The 27,417-nt window shown below is 45.6% G+C and overlaps 2 protein-coding genes and 2 long non-coding RNA genes across 10 annotated transcripts in view; 3 read left to right on the top strand and 1 right to left on the bottom strand.

Annotated features, from left to right (window-relative positions):
- The first annotated feature begins 1,375 nt into the window (after positions 1-1,375).
- On the top strand, positions 1,376-9,854 carry LOC115312947. 2 transcript variants are annotated; one of them, XR_006076582.1, is made up of 5 exons: positions 1,376-1,666; positions 2,186-2,286; positions 2,460-2,976; positions 4,639-4,832; positions 9,536-9,854. It is a non-coding gene; the product is annotated as an uncharacterized LOC115312947 (long non-coding RNA). The 2 variants fall into 2 exon arrangements; XR_006076583.1 differs by having other exon boundaries at positions 1,448-1,666; positions 2,460-2,627; positions 9,536-9,846.
- A 101-nt stretch (positions 9,855-9,955) lies between these two features.
- LOC120838562 lies at positions 9,956-12,805 on the top strand. Of its 2 annotated transcripts, XR_006076581.1 has the most exons (4): positions 9,956-10,267; positions 10,468-11,196; positions 12,234-12,332; positions 12,491-12,805. It is a non-coding gene; the product is annotated as an uncharacterized LOC120838562 (long non-coding RNA). The 2 variants fall into 2 exon arrangements; XR_006076580.1 differs by lacking the exon at positions 12,491-12,805 and having other exon boundaries at positions 12,234-12,375.
- A 5,418-nt stretch (positions 12,806-18,223) lies between these two features.
- LOC120838561 lies at positions 18,224-25,568 on the bottom strand. 4 transcript variants are annotated; one of them, XM_040208540.3, is made up of 4 exons: positions 25,248-25,546; positions 24,632-24,732; positions 24,291-24,465; positions 18,410-20,023 (listed from the first exon to the last, which is right to left on the bottom strand). In XM_040208540.3, the coding sequence occupies exons 1-4, from the start codon at positions 25,336-25,338 to the stop codon at positions 19,665-19,667; spliced, it is 726 nt and encodes a 241-aa protein (XP_040064474.1). In that variant the 5' UTR covers positions 25,339-25,546; the 3' UTR covers positions 18,410-19,664. The 4 variants fall into 4 exon arrangements, 3 of the variants coding, with proteins under 3 accessions (XP_040064475.1, XP_040064474.1, XP_040064476.1); XR_006076579.1 differs by having other exon boundaries at positions 18,411-20,023; positions 23,942-24,458; XM_040208542.3 differs by having other exon boundaries at positions 18,411-20,023; positions 24,291-24,458.
- A 169-nt stretch (positions 25,569-25,737) lies between these two features.
- Positions 25,738-27,417, top strand: part of LOC120838563 (liprin-beta-1) — a 38,850-nt gene continuing 37,170 nt past the window's right edge. For both annotated transcript variants that reach the window (XM_040500327.2, XM_040208546.3), the window contains exons 1-2: positions 25,738-25,869; positions 26,428-26,499. In XM_040500327.2, the coding sequence (XP_040356261.1) occupies positions 26,430-26,499 (70 nt within the window). In that variant the 5' untranslated portion in view covers positions 25,738-25,869; positions 26,428-26,429. The remainder of the gene's footprint in view (positions 25,870-26,427; positions 26,500-27,417) is intronic.

Raw genomic sequence — 27,417 nt, 5'->3', positions numbered from 1 at the left:
CAAAAGTTCAAGAACATGACGTTACTTCGATCAAAACATAATTGAGAAAAACAAAACTTTTTTTTTTTTAATGAGCTGACAACCACTTAAGTCTAACGTTGTCAAAACAAGAAATGAAACTGGGCACCTGTAGAGCCTATTTCAGTTAAACTTGTCAACAAGAAAGAAAACAACATTCTCTTGCTGACAAGTGTTTTTTCTGTTACAAATTCCACAAACGTTCACAATATCTTGACAATATTAGGCTTGTTGGACGTCGGCTCATAGAAAAGTTTCGTTTTTCCTCAAATATATTAGGTCCAGATAATGCACGTCATGTTCTCTCACTTTCGCGTTCTATTCCAACTGCTAGCTTCACATTCTTACGAAGTTCGAGCTTTCTGCGATGCATAGTTTATTTATCCAGGCCGAATAACAAGGCTCTCTTTTCTCGGGAACTCCCTGTATATTTTTAATACAAATTGTAAAAAAAGAAAAACAAATTGCGAATGACATTATTTGTTTGTAGTAAAGTGGAAAGTGTAAGATAATCGCACCCATAATGGATTTTATTAATGTTCAAATTCAAATTCTTTATTGATCCCCGAATCACAGAAAGGAGGCAGAGAAAAAAACTGCTCCTTGCACTGACGTCACATCGCATACTTTTGAATAAAAGGAGGAGAGGGAAGCTGCTTTTGTAAGAATTTTGAGTGACAGGTTAGGAGAATAGCGACGCCTGTGCAAATCCGGGAAATTACGTCATGTGCAAGCTCTGCCCCCCGTAGCAGCACAAGGAGTAATGGGAGTAATTATTAAACAAAAAGAGAATATATTGATATTGATATTTTATTCTGGCTCAGGAGGGCCGCGGTGCCACGGAAAGGCAAGTCGTTCATTGTCTGTACAAACATCCATCTCAAGAAGGTAGGGCGCGAGAAAGGAAGGCCGGGGAGGAGGAACCAGACGGAACGCTGTAGAAGAGTGGAGGAAACCTCCTCCTCTCTCAACGTCCGCCCGTTTCCTCCTCCGCTCCTTCCCGGCCTTGATTTCCCTCGCCCTACCTTCTTAAAGTTGCAACGGACAGCAGATAACGCGGAAGTTCATATGGTTCGATTATAAGCCGCCCATACCAAAGCGGCCGACAGTACTGAATGCCGTCTGTCAACGCCAGGCGGCGATCGTGTCGCAACACAAGCGTTTCGGGGCAGTAAAACTGAAAACGCCGATTGGCTGAAAAAAAAATGACGTCACTTCCGGTTTTGTTATTTTGTTGATTTTTAGATGACGTTTTAAAGTAAAAATATATAAAAAAGTACTTTTCTTGTTTTTGTTTGTTTTTACTTTTTATTAATTTTTTTTTTTCCTTGCTTGATTCTTTAATTTTGGCTGGTACGGTTCCGTTCTGTTCCGCCTTGGCGCCCTTGGCCGCGGGGGCAATGTTTTTGTTTTCGTTCTACGTTCAGGTGTTGGGTGGCGACGTTTTAACCGTCGATAACCAGCTGAAGCAGCTCAAGTTCTCGAGTGGAACGAGGTTGACCGTGCGCAGTGGCAGCCGTTGACAACAAAAACAATGTATGCACTAAGTTTCGCCGGATAAGTGCCGGCGTCGATCGCGAACCGCCAGAGCCGCCAAATACCTCTCGTACATCTCCAAGAACACCAAGAACAGGAGGTATTCGTAAAGGTGAGTGTTCACCGCACTTTATTGCTTCAGTTCCGTTTGGAGTCGTTTGACATAATTTAGTCCGGTGCGTCCGGGAACAAAGGCGCTACCAGAAATGGCGGGAATGGTCGGTCGGTGCTGAACGTGCTGAATGCTGATGCCATCCAAGCGGATTTGAATTGGGTTTCGTGCGCTCAACGTGTCGACTTGTTTCTTGAGCTGCCTTTACCAACCGCTCGCCCGAAATCGTTCGGTAGAACATGCGGACGTGACGGCTAGCAGAGCCCTCCGCAAAGGCTTAGGAGCGCGCTCACAATTTTGGAAGCTTCCGTATGACCGCAAGTGCTCAATAAGTCGCTATAGCAATGATTGCATGCCATCGACACAGACTTCGATCCAGTTTTTCAACGAGACAGGAAGGCCCAACGAAGCAAGCGTAGAATCTGATGCTTCGCCTGTCACTGTCTGCGCGGGGACACGCCGAGAGGCGCTTAAACGAGCTGCCAGGGCGTAATTAAAAAAAAAAAAAATCTAACGCAGGTCTGAACCACGCGAGGATCGTCTCGAAGCATGGTAGCCTCAACAGACGCTTGCCGCCACACGCGAGGAGAAAGCAGGAGGCCCGAAGTTTGAATGTGAAGGTAAAACGTGCTTTAATAATAATGATCTTTATTTGCACGTTCCTTTGTATGACTAAGGTGATCGTGCTGAGACACAATATAGCAGCGATTGCTCTCGAACAAAGGACAGGACAGCAGAAAGGCAATGAGAGGCAGGGAGATAACTGACCTCTCTGTTGTAAAACATTTTTCAGAGGAGGTGCGAAGAGCTGGCCCTCACTTTTTCAAGGCAGCCGCAGAACACTACGAGCCCCGAATCACTGCCGCGGCTGACTCACGCGGATGCTGTGCTGCACCCTGCACTGCACATGGTTCGAAGCACACTTCAGGGGACCAGTGCATGCCCCTGATGCATCGTCGCGGTATGTTTTGTACTGCTTTTCCTAGCGGTGCACTGAGCAGTCCAATCTTGAAGGGAGCACGCGAGTGCGTAGCCAGTGCTCCATGCAGCGAGGACCGCAAGCACCCGCGGAAGCTTGGAGCACACGCAGTGACGCCAGCAGCCGTGCATGCTGGCATCGTCTGCTACTGTACCGTCCTTTCGTTCGGTGCGCAGAAAAAAAAAGGAGTGACCGCTCTGTTAAAAGTCTGATGGTGAAGGCATCCTTTACAGAAGCACTGTATGGCTCTCTGCACGCTAGAATGGGGGCTGTCGTTGATGCTCGCAGAGGCGTCGCCCACAACTAAGCAGACGACCAAAGTCCTGAGCAGGTGACTAATCGTTTCATTGTTCTTTGGTAGGGAAAGGTAGATAATGTGCTTCTACTCCTAGCTTTTTTTTTTTTTTTTTTTTTATCACCATTTAGTATGTTACCATCAAAACAGCATCCTGGTGTTCACATAAATATGTGTTAACAATACCTATCGTCAAATATGTGACTCAAAGAGCCAACTGCAGCCGAGGATATCTTTTAAGTGTTCTTTTTCTCACAAAGATCCCTGGCATCTGGCATTGACTTTTTAGCCACGTACCTTGAGTCCACAAAAACAATGTACTTCAGCTAAATGGTATTCACACAAAATACATCCTGACAAGCTGCTTTCACTCTCGAGCCTCGAAGAAATTTTGCAGTTTGATTTGAACTATGTTGTAGGTTAAGGAGGTAGGGTCAGGGAAAAGAAGGTGGGAGAGGAGGAAGCGGGCACAATGCTGGTCAAACCCTCTCCCTTTGCCGGCGCTGCATCCATCTCGTCCTCTCCCACCTTCCTTTTTCTTCCCCTACCTTCTTGAGTTGTCACTGACCATATAAAAGGCATGCATTGATATCACTTGTTCGTTTTGTGGCCATGGCGCCAGCAAGGTTTGAGAAACGTATCCTGCTTCACAGGAATTCAGCACTCAACATGGAGAAACTATTGGCAGTGCTGCTGTAATGTCTTTGTCCTCGTCTTTTGCAGCCATCTAAAAAAGAGAAATATAATACTAGGAACACAGAGCAACGTCACGTGCCAGTACATAGTGTACTACGAAGGGCAGGTAAATTGACTGCGGAACACGATTTTCTCAATGTCCTCACGGTTCTTTCGGCCAAGTACATACAGATAAGACGATTACCATTAGAAATGTTGAACGCCAATCCGAAATGTTTTTTGGCGGTGTGCCGAGCAAAAGGACATTGCTGCAACAGAAAACATGTGCCATCCTCCGCCTTTGGTGCTTCTGTGTCTGCGCCGAGCTTCCGCAGCCACCAACAGTCAACGCTGCATGGACTGCCCGCCATGCTTTCATGCGTTCCATGTATGATTGGCACGGCATGTGGATGTGTCATGCAAGTGACATCAGCGCTGTTGGCAGTGCCATGCTGGTTGAGCTTTGCTAGGCTCTGACCATTGACAAGCTGTTTTATGCAATAATCGCTCTTGGAAGTCCCCAAACTGTTTTTAGCAATTCAAGTGTCAGATTTTTTTTAGCTATGGTTATACAGGTTTTCTTTTTTAACATTTACAGATTTCAAAGAAAAAGTGAAAGTTATGACAGTTATAAGTTATACGGCCAGGCGGACATTAGATTCATGGAAGAATGCAGCTAAAAGTCCGTGTAGATCATGTGTATCATGCTTCTCTACAGCGCAGCTACATACTTGCGTAGGACAACCCCCATGAAGTGGGGTGGGGGGGCTGCATGCGTGTGTTGGGAGCCCCTCTTGGTTTTACAACTCTACCCTGATGTAAAATTTTAGATTTTAATGCGAACAAGTTGATAACAAAAAAGAACTTGGTCAACATTGATCTTACAACTAGAGATGTAAAAGGAACAAAAATAGAGAACAGCAAAATGTGGAAGAAGACATCTCGCTTCTTTCATTTTCATTTGACTAAGTGACATTGGTCGGCGACTGTAAGACTTTTAATCACAATAGTTATACACCACAGGTCCCGGGGATCATGGCATCGATGAGCTCGCTTTCGCCTTGTCCAAGGTAGCAGCGGAACACTACGGGCAGGCCCGGAGTCACCGCACCGGCTGGCTCACGGGCGTCGTCCTGTACTCTGCACGGCACTGCGTGTGGCTTAATCGGCCAAGCAGAGGGTCACTGCATGACCTTTATGAGGCGTCGCTAGCCATTGTAAGTATATTTTGGACGCTCGTGTCAGGGCATGTACTTTTGTGTTCTACAACAGAACATGTTTGGTGGCAGTTCAGTCTTGCCTATTCAGCCATTTCGAAACATAATTTTGTGGCGACTTGGCTTAGGTTTTCTGGCTCGGCCGTCTTTTGCACCAGTGTCTAGGCTCGGCGTAAGCCTCTTTGTTCTTTATTGTCAAGGCTAGTGTAATTTCTGCTACGCCGTCGAAGCAACTTCTGCATGCGAACAAGATGCAAGACGAAGCTACATGCTCGTGCTCAGTGCATGACCACATGTGAAAACTAATAGCGAGTTTGTTTCGCTGCAGTCGTGCCCATGCGCAGCCACTCGCAACATGAAGTGAGTTTGTTTCGCCGCCGGCACTCCACACGTGCATGCACTCGCTGCACCCTGAGAATTAAGTGTGTACCTGAATGCACTCCCGTCATGCATCACTTAGGCAGGGAACAAGAGCAGATGACTGGTTTGTCCACCATGCGGGACAGTAGAACTGCAGAAAAAGTGAATTTCTGCTAAAAAAATGACGTCCCACGAGCAACAAAATCGGACACGAGCTTGAATTGTGTGTCTGCTATTCTATAAAGCAAGCAATCCACAACCTGTGCTTAATTTGCAAGTTTTCAGTCATTTTGTTGCCGTACAGACGTCCAAATACACCGGTGGATAAAGAAAGGTTCAGAACGAACATCAGCCACTGCGAGATATCTCTCACCATGTGTGCGGGGCTAAAGAGTTGGGACGTTAGTTGACAAAGCTTGCCCGGCAGAAACCTGCGACGCGTCCAATCGGGAGCCGAGAAAGCTAAACTGTTTTTACCCGAGGCTTGGATAAAATCACAGTGTTTAATAAGGAGCCATGGAATTTATTTTGGGTGGGATAAATTAATTTAGATTCGTATTTTGCTAATATAGTTGAACCTTTCAAGAACGAAATTCTCGCGGCAACGAAGAAATCTGGCGGCCCCAGCGAACGTCCATAGGGTTCAATGCATTTGCACCCTCTCAACAGCAAAGAGTTTTTAAAAAGCAGTCCCGCATTAACGAAAGTTTGAGGTAGTGATCTGCCATAGAGTTATTCAATGTGTCTACCAAGTTGGCATTTTCAAATTCCCTGAGTTTTTCAGGTTTCCCCTGAGTACTTTTGTGAAATTCCCTGAGTGACACAGAACTTTGTTTTAGGTCAAGATGGGCGGACACCATGTCGCAACATGCTGTCACTCTCTAAAAAGCATGTCATAAAATAAAATAACAACACAATACAGTTTTGATGATAGCGAGTAACTTTTATTAGATTTAAAAAGAAAACAGAACGAAGTGGTTAGTAAAATTGATAGCGAATAAAGTATAAAAAAAGGTAAACTGAGGTTTACGTGACCCCCCCAGGTCTGGTCATGTGACCTCAGGGGGGGGGGTGTCGAGACCTGACGGTGACGCCGCTCAAGCCGGAAACGGGAGCAATAACGGGGAAAGGAAAGGGTAAACAAACATAAGGCGTTCAAAGTGTGATTGCTCAACCCTTGTTGTCAAAACACTCCACCTGACAAAATCTTTTTTTTTTTTTGGGGGGGGGGTAAGGAGTCACACAGTGACAGCGGTGTTTGGGAAAATGAGCGCACGCGACCGTTCCAACAGCGGGCACTCCCTGCCCTCCCCACGCGCGCAGGTGCCCTTCCCCTTGCTTTTGCCATCCTCCACTTCTTTTGTTTTTATTGGTTGCTTTTTTTAATTTTTATACAATTGCTTTTTCGCTGCGCAGCATTCCCGGGTGCGCGTATGCTGGCTTGGCGGTCTGCCAGCCCCGCAACCCGAGCTATGTGCTCCCGGCCGGCGCAATCCGACCTATAGGGAGAAGCGAAGAACCGCCTTCGTCTTCGTTCCCTACATCGAGTGTCCCCTCCATGGGAGTTATGGGCATTCGATACAGAAAAACAATGCAATTTTCTAGGGGATGTTTGGACTGTTTCATATAAACAATAATTCGAAATACGGGTGTGATATAACCGGGTTCGACAGTATGTTTGGCCGTCTCCCTTAATTTCCAGATACCTTCGTTCGTTTGGCACATATATCACCGATGCTAGAAAGCGCCGACGTCGTGTTCGCGCTGAGAGTGTCCGACAGTGCACATAAATACACGTGCGAAGCCGTTTTTGCACCATTTTTTTTTTCCCCCATAGAAATGCATTACCGGAAGTCAATTTTCGACTGGTTGCTGTCTGCTTCAACTTGCGTCGGCACACTAGCGCCACTTGAACCTCTAGCGTACATTATAATAACCCTATGTGATCTGCAACATTTTTTCGTCACATGAGCCAGTTTGGAACCCAGAATTACGAAAAGTGGAGCAGTACACTCGTCCGGCAAGTTGGGCACATGCGTTTCCAACAAGCATCAGCGCAGCCATTGCTGTTTACATTCGGTCAAAAAATAATAACAATAGCAACTAGATTCTTTTTTTTTTTTGGTTGGTGAAAACAGCGTTTTGCAAGCCCATCTGTTGGCAACTACCAAGGTATGTGACGTTTCACGTGACGACACCGCCCGCTGCTATTTCGCCGACACCGCAGTTGCTGACGAGCTAATGCTCTTCAGCAACTGACGGATTAGCTCCTCCCGCATCGAATACGCGGCAAAGAAGTTTGTCACATCGCGGCAATTTCAGGCGATCGATTAATTAGTTCTATCAAATTTTTACTAAGAATTGTTTACAAATGTAAAATTGCTCGCTGAAAAGCGCATCACACATTATGCGCAATTGGGACCGAAAAATTAAACATACAAACGGTAGGAATTCATAGCAGGTGTATACCTAATTTTTTGGGATGCTAATTGTCACCGACTTACTAAATTTAAGGCTTCGGTCGCGAGGGGGTCTCGCATGCTTCACGTCGATCGAGTGAACAAGCAGGGATTTCATTGAGACGACTCTGGAAGCCAGCCACCGTCAATGCCAGTTGTTTTGAGGAAATGTTTGTTTACTGGTTTAAAAAGACCAAAAATGAATCAACTTGGGACTAATAAGAAATCAGCACTTACAAAACACATCGGAACCACCAAGATACACGGAGTGTATCTTGGTGGTTCCTTCACTGAAGTGTTTACTACACAGGTTAGAGATTCCCGAATTTCGCTTTCCTATTTTCAATTTAATGAGACATTTCTTTCTCAGCTTTATTTTGTCTGAATAATAATAAAATAAATACACCCTATTCGCCATGCTAGCTAGATGTTGTAGTGGGGTAAAGCGCTGGATATTCTATTTTAATCGTCCATCTTTTTGTACTGGGGTGGAGAACAGTACATCACCATCCCAGCATTTCGACACCTTAGTGCCAAAAGTGTTTGTTAGCATGACTACGCGTGGCACGGTTTCAAGTATAACTTCACCAAATAAAAACAATGCGCGAAATGGGCTTTGCTGCGCGATACAGCGCATAACGCTGACTGTCGAGCCGAAGGTTCCAAGATCTGCGCAGTCTGTCCCAGTGTGCCCTACCCGTGACGTCAAAAACGACGATGATGATAGCTAGTTAGCGCATGCCGCCAAAGAGTTGTAAACTTGGACGTTCCGTCCGGAGTTGTCTGTCTTGGATCCTGCTCATTCCGTATCATGTAGGGGAGAGTATGCCATCCTGCTGGCCTACTGTCGCACACTGCCAGTGTTAAACTTTCAGAACTCTATGAGCCGAGAAATTGATGGAGAGGGGGAGACGAGAGTGCAGGGACATCAGAACGCAGAGGCACCTAAACCTAGGTGCCTTTGTCTTCACTGCACTTGTCAAAGACGTTCGAGTGCGAGAGCCAAACGCCGGGGGCAGCCTTTGGCATTTGCATCCCAATACGTTCGACGAGTGCAGTGGAGACAAAGGCAGCCTTTGTTTCTGCTGCACTCGTCGAACACATTCGAATGCAGAACGCCAGTATCCAGCTTTGGGCTCTCGCATTCGAACGGCTTTGACGAGTGCAGTAAAGACAAAGGCACCTAGCTTTAGGTGTACCCACTAATCATTCGAACCAGAGCTCGGGTGTCCTGACATCCACACCTGCTCTCGTCCTCACTTTTCCCTCAGTTTCTTGGCAGATTTTAGGGGAAACTGTGTGGGGGGGGGGGGGAGGGGGGGGGGGGGACGGCCCCCCCCCCTGAAGCCTTCGAGGTTAACTTTTTCTAGAAAAAAATGGACTTATGCCGGCTTTTGTTAGGAAGAAATTAAGTTTTTGACAATGTGACTAGTACACTCGGTTGGAAAACTGCTATAGGAGCCTCCTTTGAAAAAGTGGCTTCAATCCATATGAGAGAATCAAACTAAATGCAATCGCAATGCCACTGTTTCTCCCGCGGTGGCCACTCCGTGAACTACACTGCTGCACTGACTGGTTCCGTAGATTCTCGGAAGGGCCACTGGTGTCATCTCGCAGGGCCATCTTGGAGTAGCTATGCAAGGCAACTTTCATGTTTTGACTTGTTGCTAAAGAGTGGCACTGTTATCATATTTAGTTTGGTCTCGGTGGACGCCAGCAGTCCAGGTTCCAAGGTTGAGTTTCCTAGCTGAGTGTTTTAGTAACGTTGGTTTTGGTGGCATAACAAATATTAGGTAAACAAAACAGATCTTGCCCTGCATGTTAGGGTCAGATATTAGTTACTGTTCACCTGATCGACCCCTTTGTTCTCTGCATTCATCATAGGTTTCAAATCGTCCTGATTCATGGGCCAAGCCTTTCAAGACTGCACTCTTAGGCCCAGTCCTTTTTGGTGGATCGGATCTTGCCATCTTCCCCTCTCGTGGCTTCCTGTTGTACTTAAATAAATTGTCATATTTTTTTCTTATGGTGGTGCATACGTTTTGCCACACTTCACAAAAACAGTGTGGTGAATCCATGCCGCAGATTACTGTGAAACGTGCAGGAAGGGTAAACTCCGAAAAGGTTTATGGAAAGAAGATAGACATCCCCCATTAATTTTTTCTGGACACTCTAAGCGTGCTATCTACGCAGTATTTCTGCCTATTATGGCATCGGCTTTTGACCATTCACGCTTGCAAGGAAAGGCTATCAGCAAGAAGGGTTACGAAGTCTGTGTCCTGTTTGCATTTAATTACTGAAACAAGATTTATAGACTTTACCAAGTGTATTTTAACATAACTAAATGTTTAAACTTTAGATCTTTATTTTAAACTTTACCATTATTTTAAGAAGTTTTTGCTAGGGTAAATGTTTTCCATAAGTTTTTTTTTTTTTTTTTTTTTTCTTTTATATATCAGATAAAGGGATTACATTTGTTCTCTGAGTTTTTATAGAAGCCCCATCGCTATCACCATCACTATTTTGATTTTTCCAAGATGGCCGTTTTTGTTTCGCGAACGTTCTGCGAGGAGAGTTCGGCGACTTGCGTGACTTACGAACAGAACTGCCTAATTGGTATGTTAATTTTGGTGGCTACTTATCGCGGAATATCGTGGGTATCTTGTATTTGTACAAGAACTAGTATATAAGGTTCAGATTGTTCGTACAGAACGTTAGCTCGGCGGGTCTAGTCTCTTCTAAATTGCTTGGTTGCCTTTGTCCACGTTTATTTCCCTCCCAAACCCATCACACACTGGTTCATTTTCTGTTTCCAGTACCTACAATTGAGTAAATTGTTTTAGAGGAGGGGATGCCCAGTTTCAGCAGCTTCAATGTGCGAGGAACACTCCAGCCCCCTCAACAAAGCTGGAGGTGCGGATAGAGTTGAGATTTTAACTGACTAATGAATGCTGCATCGGATGTTATGCAGTAGTAAGTCATGACATTTTTGTATTTATGTCGTGCATCGGCCGTAAAGCGAAACTTACGTTGCGTAGGTTACATAGGACGTAACTAACTTTTATTTTGGGTTCTGTTTGTCATAGCTTTAATTTTCATATTAGGTTACGTCGGACCAAACTTTATTTTTCATATTGGGTACCTTAGATGTAACTCGAAATCTTGGGGTAAGGTTACGCTAGACACTGCGTTGAAAGATGCACTTTTATTTTTTTGAAAAGTATTCTTCAACTTACGGCAGTGGCGAATAGCACTTGTGTTGATGAGATGTTTTGATTCCGCATGTCCGGAAAGTTGCCGGGGCAGCTGTCGACTATCTATATAGGACGGTAATGTTGCAGGTACAAAAGTGAATAATACACCGTGTTGAATATTTATTTATTGGTCTTTTTCGGCAGTGCCGCTTGTGCCTGGACAATGGAAGATGATGCAAAGGCCAAAAGAAAGCTACTCTGCATCTGCACTCTGAATAATGTGATGTCTCGGTAGCTACACATGCTTTGTTAAAGGGAAGTTTATTTCGCCACTTGCTAGGCATCATTGAGGTGATTTGGCTGTGTGCCTTTATTTTATGCTAATAGAATGTACTGCACTTACAACTGCTTGTTGTAGGTGCAGCCTACAACAATCGGTTGCAAAGGAGCACCGTTTAGTGAATCCATTCGATTAACATAAGCAAGTCTGGAAGATGCTAAAGACTAGAGCATGATGCACTGAGGCATGTTGACCTATGCTTGAGCACCCACTCTCCTCTCTTGGGCTGTAAACCAGGCAAAATGTAAAATTATTCTTGCGAAAACAGCAGGGATGTGGCATGCATAAAAACTTGTCGATCATGCTCTGAATATGCTGGCCGCCCAAGCGAGCGACTCACTGACTGACTGGCTCGGCTTTGCCATCAGCCAAGGCAGGACAAGCAAATGCTAGAGCAAGCAGTCAAGTTCGGTGAATTTTGTTTTTCTAAAAACAAATTTGCTAAAAGGAGATTCGTTGCCATTTCCTCTAAACGGAGTGTCTTCTTGAAAGAATTCAATAAAAAAGGGGGTTTCAAAACTTGTGCTTGGAAAAATAGATGCCTCTGCTCGGGCCGTACACATCAACTTTCTTAGATCTGTCGGTTGACAAGCTCCATAGAAAAGCAGCAGTAAAAAAAAAAAAAAAAAAAAAATTGAGACGTTTACAATTCTTTGTAACATGAAATTGGAGCGCAGCGCTTGAGTAGGGGGAGGGGAGGTTATGCCTCTCCTATCCCTCCATACCCTCTCCTCCCCCTCCCATTTAGCAGGCAATTTTCGCTAAATTTCCTGCTAAATTTAGCAAGAATTTCCCCGCTAAATTTAGCGGTTTAAGTTTCCTCTCTAAATCTTGTGGGGAAATTGATGTCACACAACCTCAACACCAATTCAGTTTCCCCGCTATATTTAGCGGGGAAACTGAATTGGTGTTGAGGAAACAACCCTGCTAAATGGCACATGACTTCATGCCACGTCACTCACAAACAAATTCAGTTCCTCAGCTAGATTTAGCAGAAAAATTGACATTGCGTGACCTCAACACAAATTCAATTTCTCACTAAATTCAGCAAGGTGATCATGCAGACGGCGACGCAATGAAGCGTGGAAATGGGCACCTAAGAGCTGCACTCTAAACCAGTTTTTCTCTGTTGCCGGTGCACAAGCAGGTAAGGGCGGATAGCATTCCTAGTGCCAATTCCTTTGCGGTCAACGAAAATTGCTTTTTGAACAACGCTCTTTCTGTTTTAAGTATTGTGCAGGCCTTAAGTTTACTATAAGAACAACAACAACAACAACAAAAAAAAAAAATCACTTTCCACTGCAGGTAATGTGCATCCAACATTCCACTGGATCTGTCCAAAGGGCAGGCTGATACTGCGGCAGACGCCACTGAGCGGACACACTGCAAAAAGGCGTCGGGCGTTTTCCGAAGTTTGTCAACTGACCTAGATCTGAGAACGTTGGTACATGTATTGCTACCGTTGCCAAGCAGGACTGGAGATTGTTAGAGTGTGAACAATGTTCACACTTTGGTCAATGCAAGCACATCTTTTTTTTTTAGTAATATTGACTAACAAGATTGCAGCAATCAAACAAGTTAACACCGAAATGTTAAAAGCAATAAAGAAATTAAAGCCCGGCTGTTCTGCGAGTGCAGATTTTATATCTTGCTTTATTTTAAGGGCTGCACTGATTTGTTTGCCCCTTCATTAAAGGGGCCCTGCAACCATATTTAAGCGTCTACCTTTTTTGCGGTTTGCACGTCTCTTGGCGTTCAGGCAAGCCAGCGGGCACGGAGAAAGTAACTAAATGTCAGTGCGTCATATTTTAACCGGCCGACGCAGAAACCTCCTTTACCTACGGGGGCGACCCGCATTGCTGAAAGCGCGCAAAATGCGACGTCTTTGGTCCTGGGCTTACTAGTGGTCGGAGCCGCTAAAAGCTAAAAGAACCGTTTCAATTATTTGTGAAAGTAGTTTTTGTTCAGTATTTTAGACCAGAAAAGAAACAAATGCAGTTTATAAAGTACGGAAACAAGAAACGACCCTTCGACATACCCGCCACCCAAGCGGTGGAAAAGGCGGCGCATACTAGAAAGGTGTAGTGGGATCAGGCAATGACGAGGGCAAGCGTAGAAAGGTCTCGGGTGTATGCGGCGGCGCTGCAGTCGAAAATCCGACCGGTTCCGAGCATTTCAAAGGCCTTCGGCGAGCAGCTTTGGCTTGCGGTTTGGCCCTTTGGCGGTATGGCAGTGCGAAGTGGCTCCCGTTCTGAACTGATCTTTACCCCGTGTTTGCTGTCGTTTGTGACCAATGAAGTGTCATGCCGAATTAGTGTTTAATCGTGCAGCAAATGCAATGCGAGCCCCCCTGGCTGCCCGCTTCATACAGCCTTTCCAGAACATGCTATATGGCGCCCTCTCGAGCTGTTGACACGGAGCGCTCGCTGAGCTCACTTAGCCCTCTTCTAGTTCATGGCCACTCGAGCGACCAAGGATGTCATGAAAAAGGTTATGTTTTGCTTGTTCTTGTAATTTTAATTTGCCTATAACTTTTAAAATAAAGCGAAATTCGAGAAAAGAAAAGTTTAATTAAGTTGCACTGACTACGTTCAGTGCGCTCAGGTTCGGTGCAAATGAAAAACCAGTCAAAAAGCCCTTGCAGGGCCCCTTTAAAGCATGCATTTCATCTCCGAGAAGTTGTGATTTTTCATTGTTGTGGAAGAGGTCTCATAGCACCAGTGAAGGACGATGGTGATATATCTAGGGTAGACAGTCACTGCCTGGGTCTTTAATATAAGCTTTGAAAGAGTCTATAGTCAGTTGCAACCTAAGAACGAAGGGCGAGGGTAAGACGGGTTGGGGAGGAGGAAGCAGGCGGAACACTAAAGAGAGAAGGAGGTTTCCCCCTCTCTTCTCCAGCGTTCCGTCTGCTTCCTCCTCCCCGGCCCATCTTACCCTCGCCCTTAGGTTGCAACGGACTATAGCTAGTTGTACACAGACATGGGTCTCTTTACTCCAGTTAAAAACAGCACCATTCAATGGGATTTTTTTAGGTTGTCAGTAGAAATGTTTTTGTAAACTTGAATACAAGGCACCATCCGTTTTTCTCACTGAAGTAAGTTGATATTTTTTCTTTCTATTTATAACTAGCTTTTGACAAGATCAATTACAAATTGCCTTTGTAAAAACCTTTATTGTATGGTGTAGCACTGCCACTTTTAAAATGGTTTAATGACTAAGTCCCTCACAAGATGAGAATGGCTATGAGAAGCCTCAGTTGCCCTGCCTCCAGCAAGAGAGCTTCCTACCTTCGGCAACGCGTAGAGGCGGGACATTTGTTAGACACACCCAGCCATTCGCATTCCATTCAGCAATGCTTAGGCATCTTGCAAACCTCAAGAATGCACGCACAGCCAAAGCATGAGGAAAGGCGATGAGTGCTCGCTGGAGGCTGAGCTATAAGACATGCCCTGCATTTCTCATCTTCCCTGCGATTATTAACACCGAGATGTTCTGGTGATATCCTATTTCGCTCGCAACATCACGGGCGGTTTGATACTTCAACCCTATGTTCCAGGTGAGAAAAAAAAAAGTGCCTTTCATGGAAGGCTTGTCAAAATAATAGGCGCCAGAGAGTAACGGCTATCTGCGTTCAGTCCTTATTTAGAACCCTATGTTCTTGTTCTGTGGCCGCATTGAAAAGTACTGCAAGAGAGCCCAAGTGTGCTCCTGATCTCGCCCCACCAGTCTCCTCCTGCACAATAAATTGACTGCTACGGTCACCAAATGTCAATAGATGCACATTCGAACGCAGCAACTGAAGCCAGCTACAAACACAGTATCTTTCAAAGTATCTTTGAAAGATATCTTTGTATCAAAGCTACAGACACAGTATCTTTCCAAACAGACTGCAGGTCACCCCTCACTTGGGCGAGGGGGGTGACTCGTGTGGTCTGCTTCTGCGGTCTCCAAAAATATTTTCGTAAACAACTCCCACATCTACCTACAGTAAAATAAGCAATATTCAAAACTTAAAAAAAAAAAAAAAAAAAAAGCCGTTTACGACTCCCTGTAACGCCGGATTAGAGCGCAGCTCTTGAGGAGGAGGATGAAAGGATACGGAGGGATGGGTGACGCCCTGAGGGCCCCCTCGCTTTCGCGCTGCGGGACAGTCCCAGACACGAAGCTTTGAGGTTCTCCGGCGCGGGCTGCGGCACCCCAACACATGTGTGCTGGGCTGTACATGTCTGTTTTTTTGTTTGTTTTTTTTTTCCTCGGGCGCTTAAAAGCTGAAGTCCAAAGTCTACTCGTCGAACAGCGTTCACCCACACCTTCTCCAGTTTTTGGTCCGTTAGAAACTAGTGAAAAAGCACCTCCGTGTTGCACAGCGGGTTGTTTGAGCAGCCCACAGCGCTACAAGTTGTACTCGGCATCTTTTGAGGAACAGCTGGGCAGTCTTGGGCGCACCAAGTTGCTCGCTAAAACGAGTCTTGGAGTCCTCACAAGCAGATAAACAAAAGGCTATAGCGAAGCTACATGGGCTACAGATAAAATCAACGGCTAAACACGCCAATCACAAGCCGAAGTACCGGTGGTAGCGGCTCGAAGAAACGCACTCCGCGCAACGCCCGGGCCGGAGGAAAAGAGAACGATACTGACGTCACGGCGCAATGTTGCTTTAGCGATCGCCAACCCGCTGGCCGCCCGCTAAGAAGCAGCGGCTTGCGGCAGGTCACATTTTTATTATCGGCATTAGTTGAGAATGCGGCGTCCCACGGACGTAATATTTTGGCTGAGGTCGTATTTTGTGTCTACAACGATACCAGTAATTTATTTCATTTTGAGTTTTGACCGGAGTTGCCCTTTAAGTTGGTCAGAGTATCTGACTGCAAAGGGTTAATAATCCATTTTTAATCGACATAGAGGCGAACTAACTAGCCACTCGGCGCTTTGACGTAGCGCGTCGTCTGCTCGATCCTACCAGCACCGCTACAGGAAGGCGTCCGCGAGATGAAACCACCAAAACATCTCGTCGCCAATGGTGACACAGTGGTCGAGTCTAACATGTGAGCTAGGGCCAGCTCACGTGCTTTGGGTACCACGGATGTGTCGCACTGAAAATGCGGAAAGCTTTTGAGGGAAAGGAAGTACAAAATAGTCCGTCATGTTTTCGAATTTTCGTACCGAAAAGCAGCCTTTTGACTCTCGGCCCACTGAACAATATGTTACAGTTGAACCCCGTTGTCACAGGGTTCTTTGTGGTTAATAATTGACAAAATACAATGTCCTTCGTTTTTCATGAAAACTTGTATTTACAAAAAAAAATCAAAGGGTTCATATGCTTATACAAAAAAAAGAAAACTTAGTTAAAGAAAGGAAAACGCATCAGTCACCATGTCTTTGAGTCCCTGTGCAGCAGTGTGTCTTGTGCTGTCGTTGTCGGCCCACGGTTGTGGCTGGAAGTCAGGAGCGGGAGCGGTTGGCTTCCGTCGGCGGCCCCAGAGTTACCGCACCAAGCGCTCCCGCTGTAGGAAGCCGGGGGCAGCGTAGGTTTCTATTCGCTGCCCTCGCTGGAACAGGCTGCTGGTCAGACAGTAGGAGGCCGCCGATTGCCCTGGCCGATCGTGTCGTTCCGCTCTCTGCACAATCTCCCGGCCAGTCCTTTTCACGCCCTCTGAGCACGCACTCCAAAATCTCTCTTCTTCGTATCTCCCTCCAGGCCGATCCATGGGTTGACTTGCACTTCTTTTCCACATTAAGTCACATCATCACACCCGTAATAACCAAACCGCGGGGGAAGGTAACGTTTTTCGTTCTCGCAAGAATTTCGCTGCTGCAGAAATGGACAACTAAGCACACCTATTACTTTTCATGATGCTGTCCTTGGAATTCAGAATCGTAGAAAGCGAGAAGCAAAGGATACTGAACTCCTCTGTAATATCGGACTTCTTTCTGGCTTTGGCAGTGATCGCAGAGTTCTCCTGAAGTGCAAAAAAACTTTTTAATGGGAGGCGGCATCTTTCCGACAGGCCAAACGAAAGGTAGTAAACAAGGCGCGAGCGATCTCGGCGTGCACGCGGCGGACGGCGAAATAGCAGCAGGCGGTGTCGTCACGTACCTAGGTAGTTGCCAACAGATGGGCTAGCAAAACGCTGTTTTCACCAACCCCCCAAAAAAAGCATCTAGTTGCCATTGTCATCATTATTTGACCGAATGTAAACAGCAATGGCCGCGCCGATGCTTGTCGGAAACGTATGTGCCCAACTTGTCGGACGAGTGTACTGCTCCATTTTTCACAATTCTCGGTTCCAAACTGGCTCATTTGACGAAAAAATGTTGCAGATCGCGTAGGGTTATTGTAATGTACGCTAGAGGTTCAAGTGGTGCTAGTGTGCCGACGCAAGTTGAAGCAGACAGCAACCAGTCGAAAATTGACTTCCGGTAATGCATTTCTATGGGGAAAAAAAAAAACGGTGCAAAAACGGCTTCGCACGTGTATTTATGTGCACTGTCGGACACTCTCAGCGCGAACACAACGTCGGCGCTTTCTAGCATCGGGGATATACGTGCCAAACGAACGAAGGTATCTGGAAATTAAGGGAGACGGCCAAACATACTGTCGAACCCGGTTATATCACACCCGTATTTCGAATTATTGTTTATATGAAACAGTCCAAACATCCCCTAGAAAATTGCATTGTTTTTCTGTATCGAATGTCCATAACTCCCATGGAGGGGACACTCGATGTAGCGAACGAAGGCCGTTCTTTGCTTCTCCCTATAGGTTGGATTGCGCCGGCAGGGAGCACACAGCTCGGGTTGCAAGGCTGGCAGACCGCCAACCCAGCATACGCGCACGCGGGGATGCGCAGCGAAAAAGCAATTGTATAAAAAATAAAAAAAGCAACCAATAAAAACAAAAGAAGTGGAGGATGGCAAAAGCAAGGGGAAGGGCACCTGCGCGCGTGGGGAGGGCAGGGAGTGCCCGCTGTTGGAACGGTCGCGTGCAAACACCGCTGTCACTGTGCGACTCCTTAGCCCCAAAATAAAAAAAAGAAAAAAAAAAAGATTTTGTTAGGTGGAGTGTTTTGACAACAAGGGTTGAGCAATCGCACTTTGAACGCCTTATGTTTGTTTACCCTTTCCTTTCCCTGTTATTGCTCCCGTTTCCGGCTTGAGCGGCGTCGCCGTCAGGTCTCGACACCCCCACCCCCCCCCCCCCCCCCCCCCCCCCCCCCCCGAGGTCACATGACCAGACCTGGGGGGGGTCACGTAAACCTCAGTTTACCTTTTTTTATACTTTATTCGCTATCAATTTTACTAACCACTTCGTTCTGTTTTCTTTTTAAATCTAATAAAAGTTACTCGCTATCATCAAAACTGTATTGTGTTGTTATTTTATTTTATGACATGCTTTTTAGAGAGTGACAGCATGTTGCGACATGGTGTCCGCCCATCTTGACCTAAAACAAAGTTCTGTGTCACTCAGGGAATTTCACAAAAGTACTCAGAGGAAACCTGAAAAACTCAGGGAATTTGAAAATGCCAACTTGGTAGACACATTGAATAACTCTATGGCAGATCACTACCTCAAACTTTCGTTAATGCGGGACTGCTTTTTAAAACTCTTTGCTGTTGAGAGGGTGCAAATGCATTGAACCCTATGGACGTTCGCTGGGGCCGCCAGATTTCTTCGTTGCCGCGAGAATTTCGTTCTTGAAAGGTTCAACTGTATTAGCAAAATACGAATCTAAATTAATTTATCCCACCCAAAATAAATTCCATGGCTCCTTTTTAAACACTGTGATTTTATCCAAGCCTCGGGTAAAAACAGTTTAGCTTTCTCGGCTCCCGACTGGACGCGTCGCAGGTTTCTGCCGGGCAAGCTTTGTCAACTAACGTCCCAACTCTTTAGCCCCGCACGGATGGTGAGAGATATCTCGCGGTGGCTGATGTTCGTTCTGAACCTTTCTTTATCCACCGGTGTATATGGACGTCTGTACAGCAACAAAATGACTGAAAACTTGCAAGTTAAGCACAGGTTGTGGATTGCTTGCTTTATAGAATAGCAGACACACAATTCAAGCTCGTGTCCGATTTTGTTGCTCGTGGGACGTCATTTTTTTAGCAGAAAGTTCACTTTTTCTGGAGTTCTACTGTCCCGCATGGTGGACAAACCAGTCATCTGCTCTTGTTCCCTGCCTAAGTGATGCATGACGGGAGTGCATTCAGGTACACACTTAATTCTCAGGGCGCAGCGAGCGCATGCACGTGTGGAGTGCCGGCGGCGAAACAAACTCACTTCATGTTGCAAGTGGGTGCGCATGGGCACGATTGCAGCGAAACAAACTCTCTATTAGTTTTCACATGTGGTCATGCACTGTGCACGAGCATGTAGCTTCGTCTTGCATCTTGTTCGCATGAAGAAGTTGCTTCGACAGCGTAGCAGAAATTACACTAGCCTTGACAATAAAGAACAAAGAGGCTTACGCCGAGCCTAGACACTGGTGCAAAAGACGGCCGAGCCAGAAAACCTAAGCCAAGTCGCCACAAAATTATGTTTCAAAATGGCTGAATTGGCAAGACTGAACCGCCACCAAACATGTTCTGTTGTAGAACACAAAAGTACATCCCCTGACACGAGCGTCCAAAATATACTTACAATGGCTAGCGACGCCTCATAAAGGTCATGCAGTGACCCTCTGCTTGGCCGGTTAAGCCACACGCAGTGCCGTGCAGAGTACAGGACGACGCCCGTGAGCCAGCCGGTGCGGTGACTCCGGGCCTGCCCGTAGTGTTCCGCTGCTACCTTGGACAAGGCGAAAGCGAGCTCATCGATGCCATGATCCCCGGGACCTGTGGTGTATAACTATTGTGATTAAAAGTCTTACAGTCGCCGACCAATGTCACTTAGTGAAATGAAAATGAAAGAAGCGAGATGTCTTCTTCCACATTTTGCTGTTCTCTATTTTTGTTCCTTTTACATCTCGAGTTGTAAGATCAATGTTGACCAAGTTCTTTTTTGTTATCAACTTGTTCGCATTAAAATCTAAAATTTTACATCAGGGTAGAGTTGTAAAACCAAGAGGGGCTACCCAACACACGCATGCAGCCCCCCCACCCCACTTCATGGGGGTGGTCCTACGCAAGTATGTAGCTGCGCTGCAGAGAAGCATGATACACATGATCTACACGGACTTTTAGCTGCATTCTTCCATGAATCTAATGTCCGCCTGGCCGTATAACTTATAACTGTCATAACTTTCACTTTTTCTTTGAAATCTGTAAATGTTAAAAAAGAAAACCTGTATAACCATAGCTAAAAAAAATCTGACACTTGAATTGCTAAAAACAGTTTGGGGACTTCCAAGAGCGATTATTGCATAAAACAGCTTGTCAATGGTCAGAGCCTAGCAAAGCTCAACCAGCATGGCACTGCCAACAGCGCTGATGTCACTTGCATGACACATCCACATGCCGTGCCAATCATACATGGAACGCATGAAAGCATGGCGGGCAGTCCATGCAGCGTTGACTGTTGGTGGCTGCGGAAGCTCGGCGCAGACACAGAAGCACCAAAGGCAGAGGATGGCACATGTTTTCTGTTGCAGCAATGTCCTTTTGCTCGGCACACCGCCAAAAAACATTTCGGATTGGCGTTCAACATTTCTAATGGTAATCGTCTTATCTGTATGTACTTGGCCGAAAGAACCGTGAGGACATTGAGAAAATCGTGTTCCGCAGTCAATTTACCTGCCCTTCGTAGTACACTATGTACTGGCGCGTGACGTTGCTCTGTGTTCCTAGTATTATATTTCTCTTTTTTAGATGGCTGCAAAAGACGAGGACAAAGACATTACAGCAGCACTGCCAATAGTTTCTCCATGTTGAGTGCTGAATTCCTGTGAAGCAGGATACGTTTCTCAAACCTTGCTGGCGCCATGGCCACAAAACGAACAAGTGATATCAATGCATGCCTTTTATATGGTCGGTGACAACTCAAGAAGGTAGGGGAAGAAAAAGGAAGGTGGGAGAGGAGGAGATGGATGCAACGCCGGCGAAGGGAGAGGGTTTGACCAGCATTGTGCCCGCTTCCTCCTCTCCCACCTTCTTTTCCCTGACCCTACCTCCTTAACCTGCAACATAGTTCAAATCAAACTGCAAAATTTCTTCGAGGCTCGAGAGTGAAAGCAGCTTGTCAGGATGTATTTTGTGTGAATAACATTTAGCTGAAGCACATTGTTTTTGTGGACTCAAGGTACGTGGCTAAAAAGTCAATGCCAGGGATCTTTGTGAGAAAAAGAACACTTAAAAGATTTCGTCGTTTACCCTGAGACTGGGGGGTTTTTCGAAGAGCAGAAGTAGCAGAAAAAACAGACAGGTCTCAAACTCAGCTATACGTTTATTTCAACAACTTCCTCTTATATAGTTCGTTTTCGTCGTCAACAACCAATCACATACGACTTCTCCTTTGCACCGTGACTTTTCAGGTTCCACTCTATCACAAAAGAAGCGGACACTCCCAACGTTTCCAAGTGAAAAGGTTCTAGCAGAAGATATGCCTCACAAAGCCCCAAGCACTCTTTTGTGTCCTCACAATAAACAGGACAACAGCCCACAACAACATCCCACTCAAAACTGGTCACCTCCAAAATTGTAGAAAACAGACAATACACACCAAAGAAGCCTTTCAAGATGATAAAAAAAAAAAAACACACTTAAAATTGTAAAAATTGCTTGCAGCGGTTCCCTATTTGCATGGAAGGTTGACTAATACAATGGAAGGTGCAACTAATGCAATAAAAAAAAAAAAAAAAAAAAAAAAAAAAAAAAATCTAAAATTGTAAAAATTGTTTGCAGCGGTTCCCTATTTGCATGGAAGGTTGACTAATGCAATTTCCTAACGATCTAATCCTAATTGTTTCTCTTACCACCCTTTTAACATCGTTCCTTTCCTTAACAACTACATCCGTTCCAGACCAATCCGTTGTGCAGTTTCTACACTCCTCCAGATGCTTAGCCAACTCCGAATTTGCTGCATTATTTTTAACATTCCTTTTGTGTTCTGTTAAACGATCGTTTAAACACCGAGAGGTTTGGCCTACATACTTAAAACCACACGCCAAAGGAACCTCATATACCACGCCTACGCTACACGGCACCGACTTTTCCCTATGCGCCTTCTGACATCCCCTCTGAGCCGTTTCAAAAGGTGTCAATCTATCTAACCTAAAATCCGTGCTGAATACGACATCCACGCCATATTTTTTTGCACATGCTCTAAGATTGTGGGACACCTCGTGAAAATACGGAACCACAGCGTACCTATTCCTGATTTCTTGCGTTTTCCCCTTTTTCTCCCTGCACTGTAGGGCAATCTGTCTTTTGATGTACTCTTCCCCATATCCTGCCATTACCAGTCTTTCCCACTGGTTTTTTAGTGGATATGGGGAAGAGTACATCAAAAGACAGATTGCCCTACAGTGCAGGGAGAAAAAGGGGGAAAACGCAAGAAATCAGGAATAGGTACGCTGTGGTTCCGTATTTTCACGAGGTGTCCCACAATCTTAGAGCATGTGCAAAAAAATATGGCGTGGATGTCGTATTCAGCACGGATTTTAGGTTAGATAGATTGACACCTTTTGAAACGGCTCAGAGGGGATGTCAGAAGGCGCATAGGGAAAAGTCGGTGCCGTGTAGCGTAGGCGTGGTATATGAGGTTCCTTTGGCGTGTGGTTTTAAGTATGTAGGCCAAACCTCTCGGTGTTTAAACGATCGTTTAACAGAACACAAAAGGAATGTTAAAAATAATGCAGCAAATTCGGAGTTGGCTAAGCATCTGGAGGAGTGTAGAAACTGCACAACGGATTGGTCTGGAACGGATGTAGTTGTTAAGGAAAGGAACGATGTTAAAAGGGTGGTAAGAGAAACAATTAGGATTAGATCGTTAGGAAATTGCATTAGTCAACCTTCCATGCAAATAGGGAACCGCTGCAAACAATTTTTACAATTTTAGATTTTTTTTTTTTTTTTTTTTTTTTTATTGCATTAGTTGCACCTTCCATTGTATTAGTCAACCTTCCATGCAAATAGGGAACCGCTGCAAGCAATTTTTACAATTTTAAGTGTGTTTTTTTTTTTTTTATCATCTTGAAAGGCTTCTTTGGTGTGTATTGTCTGTTTTCTACAATTTTGGAGGTGACCAGTTTTGAGTGGGATGTTGTTGTGGGCTGTTGTCCTGTTTATTGTGAGGACACAAAAGAGTGCTTGGGGCTTTGTGAGGCATATCTTCTGCTAGAACCTTTTCACTTGGAAACGTTGGGAGTGTCCGCTTCTTTTGTGATAGAGTGGAACCTGAAAAGTCACGGTGCAAAGGAGAAGTCGTATGTGATTGGTTGTTGACGACGAAAACGAACTATATAAGAGGAAGTTGTTGAAATAAACGTATAGCTGAGTTTGAGACCTGTCTGTTTTTTCTGCTACTTCTGCTCTTCGAAAAACCCCCCAGTCTCAGGGTAAACGACGAAATGGTTGACTTCCACCAGCTAGCCTGTACTTTGACTCTTTTCTACTTAAAAGATATCATCGGCCGCAGTTGGCTCTTTAGGTCACATATTTGACGATAGGTATTGTTAACACATATTTATGTGAACACCAGGATGCTGTTTTGATGGTAACATACTAAATGGTGATAAAAAAAAAAAAAAAAAAAGCTGGGAGTAGAAGCACATTATCTACCTTTCCCTACCAAAGAACAATGAAACGATTAGTCACCTGCTCAGGACTTTGGTCGTCTGCTTAGTTGTGGGCGACGCCTCTGCGAGCATCAATGACAGCCCCCATTCTAGCGTGCAGAGAGCCATACAGTGCTTCTGTAAAGGATGCCTTCACCATCAGACTTTTAACAGAGCGGTCACTCCTTTTTTTTTCTGCGCACCGAACGAAAGGACGGTACAGTAGCAGACGACGCCAGCGTGCACGGCTGCTGGCGTCACTGCGTGTGCTCCAAGCTTCCGCGGGTGCTTGCGGTCCTCGCTGCATGGAGCACTGGCTACGCACTCGCGTGCTCCCTTCAAGATTGGACTGCTCAGTGCACCGCTAGGAAAAGCAGTACAAAACATACCGTGACGATGCAGCAGGGGCATGCACTGGTCCCCTGAAGTGTGCTTCGAACCATGTGCAGTGCAGGGTGCAGCACAGCATCCGCGTGAGTCAGCCGCGGCAGTGATTCGGGGCTCGTAGTGTTCTGCGGCTGCCTTGAAAAAGTGAGGGCCAGCTCTTCGCACCTCCTCTGAAAAATGTTTTACAACAGAGAGGTCAGTTATCTCCCTGCCTCTCATTGCCTTTCTGCTGTCCTGTCCTTTGTTCGAGAGCAATCGCTGCTATATTGTGTCTCAGCACGATCACCTTAGTCATACAAAGGAACGTGCAGATAAAGATCATTATTATTAAAGCACGTTTTACCTTCACATTCAAACTTCGGGCCTCCTGCTTTCTCCTCGCGTGTGGCGGCAAGCGTCTGTTGAGGCTACCATGCTTCGAGACGATCCTCGCGTAATTCAGACCTGCGTTAGATTTTTTTTTTTTTTTTTTTAATTACGCCCTGGCAGCTCGTTTAAGCGCCTCTCGGCGTGTTCCCGCGCAGACAGTGACAGGCGAAGCATCAGATTCTACGCTTGCTTCGTTGGGCCTTCCTGTCTCGTTGAAAAACTGGATCGAAGTCTGTGTCGATGGCATGCAATCATTGCTATAGCGACTTATTGAGCACTTGCGGTCATACGGAAGCTTCCAAAATTGTGAGCGCGCTCCTAAGCCTTTGCGGAGGGCTCTGCTAGCCGTCACGTCCGCATGTTCTACCGAACGATTTCGGGCGAGCGGTTGGTAAAGGCAGCTCAAGAAACAAATCGACACGTTGAGCGCACGAAACCCAATTCAAATCCGCTTGGATGGCATCAGCATTCAGCACCGACCGACCATTCCCGCCATTTCTGGTAGCGCTTTTGTTCCCGGACGCACCGGACTAAATTATGTCAAACGACTCCAAACGGAACTGAAGCACTAAAGTGCGGTGAACACTCACCTTTATGAATACCTCCTGTTCTTGGTGTTCTTGGAGATGTACGAGAGGTATTTGGCGGCTCTGGCGGTTCGCGATCGACGCCGGCACTCATCCGGCGAAGCTTAGTGCATACATTGTTTTTGTTGTCAACGGCTGCCACTGCGCACGGTCAACCTCGTTCCACTCGAGAACTTGAGCTGCTTCAGCTGGTTATCGACGGTTAATACGTCGCCACCCAACACCTGAACGTAGAACGAAAACAAAAACATTGCCCCCGCGGCCAAGGGCGCCAAGGCGGAACAGAACGGAACCGTACCAGCCAAAATTAAAAAATCAAGCAAGGAAAATAACAAAAAAAAAGTAAAAACAAACAAAAACAAGAAAAGTACCTTTTTATATATTTTTACTTTAAAACGTTATCTAAAATTAAACAAAATAACAAAACCGGAAGTGACGTCATTTTTTTTTCAGCCAATCGGCGTTTCCAGTTTTACTGCCCCGAAACGCTTGTGTCGCAACCACTCGTGAAGCTTTACAAATGGCGTCTTAAGTGGCAGACGATTTGGAAAGTTCGTGGTACTTGTTTCGCGTTTTAATCCTTAATGACACTCTGCGATTCACGTAAGCCGTGGAGGACGCAACGGTAAATAAACTGCTTCGTCATAAACCCGAAACGTTCAGCAAAGTTCCTCAACAAAGACACCCGTTACCTTGTCAATATCGCTATCGGTCACAAAATCCGTGTCTTTAAACGCTTTATTAACGCGTCATACATCGCTTAAATGCATTACTGTATACTGTATCACATACGTCCTTGAGCCTAGGAAGGCGTCACCTATACATTTTACACGTAGCTCATACTCTAGCGATTTAAGATGGGTGGCTGCTAAGGCGGATAGGCTGTTTGCTAGTTTGTTTTGCTATCCGGATGTGATTGAAATGGGCACATCCAGTAGAACAATAGATAGCCGATTTTTGTTTTGTTCGTAAGTTCGATCCTAAGTTACCCATTGTTACGTGTGATCGGCCCGACAGTGTTTGTGACAGTTGTCGCTGTGACGTGAGACTGAGGTGTGACCTCGGCGAACTCTGCCGTTTCCTGTGTGGTACCGCGTTCGTTGTGCGGTGACGCCTTTTTGATGGGACGTTGCCTTTGATCTGATCACGTTCCATATCTTCCGTCTTTCATGTGGCCTCGTAGGAATGGACAGGGATTGTGACGCTAGCCGGGTGCTAGCCGCCGCCTTGGAACAGATGGACGGGATTATCTCTAGTGAGTTGCCACTTTTATTCCGGTCGCGGATGACCTCTCACGTCAGAGACTCTTGGGAGTTGGTGTTTATGAAGTTTTGTATTATTTCTGCTGGAAACTATTTAGTGTAACATTAGAAAAAAAGAAAAAAACCCGTAAAAATGGTCAAAGTACAGCCGAGCTAATGTGCATCTGTGTGTAATACTGTGTCAGTGTGTGTCCCTCTTTCCTTTTATGTTATTTATTTGTTTCTACCATTCCCTTTTATGTTTTTCTTTGTGTGTGTGTGTGTGTGCTAAGGTTAGCTTAACCAATCTTCCACTTTTGCAGTGTCAAGCTTTCAGGGTCTAGCCGCTTATATTATGGAGCCATGCGACATGGGCGGTCTTACTTCATTATGTGTTTGCAGATTTTGAGCAGCCTTGTTTACCTGCCAAATGAACCTGCATCCCGCAAATCTCGAGTTTTGAACTACTACTAAACATTTGCATATTTATGTTTGTTGGCATAGTTTATTGCCCTTTTCTTTTATGCCGCTTGCTTTCTAAGACTTCCTTCTTAAGTTCACACCCTTGCGACTGCTTACGACCATGTATCTTAAAACCTCTTACAGTGAGAGAACACAATGGCACCATCTATTGAGCAGAGCCGTACATTGGGAGGGTATGGCCAATGGGCGGAGCAAAGGCCGCGCTGCCAGCGCCGAATATTCTCCCCGCAGTTAGGGCGTAAACTAAAAGTGCAACACAGCGTCGACCAATCAGCGAACCTCGACATCACAATATTGGAAATGATATTTAAAGCGTGAAATAGAAGCATTCAATTTCGCCGCAGCAATGATCACAACTATGCAGTTTGCTCTGGTTTGGAATGCGCATTCGTTTATTCCACTGTTGAATATGGACGTGACGAAAACATCACATGCACCAAGTTTTCAGT

Source organism: Ixodes scapularis, unplaced genomic scaffold (assembly GCF_016920785.2).
Source record: "Ixodes scapularis isolate PalLabHiFi unplaced genomic scaffold, ASM1692078v2 PGA_scaffold7__128_contigs__length_106722199, whole genome shotgun sequence".
NCBI lineage: Eukaryota > Metazoa > Arthropoda > Arachnida > Ixodida > Ixodidae > Ixodes > Ixodes scapularis.
The sequence above is the reverse complement of the archived record's forward strand: the minus strand, read 5'-3'. Positions and strand labels throughout refer to the sequence as shown.

Excerpts from the sequence above, each read along its gene's own strand:
- LOC120838561 (XM_040208540.3), bottom strand. The coding sequence starts at position 25,338 with ATGAGTGCCGGCGTCGATCGCGAACCGCCAGAGCCGCCAAATACCTCT. Across the intron at positions 24,733-25,247 it reads AACAGGAGGTATTCATAAAG|GTCTGAATTACGCGAGGATC; the intron begins GTGAGTGTTCAC and ends AATCTAACGCAG. Across the intron at positions 20,024-24,290 it reads GCCCCTGCTGCATCGTCACG|GTCCCGGGGATCATGGCATC; the intron begins GTATGTTTTGTA and ends TATACACCACAG.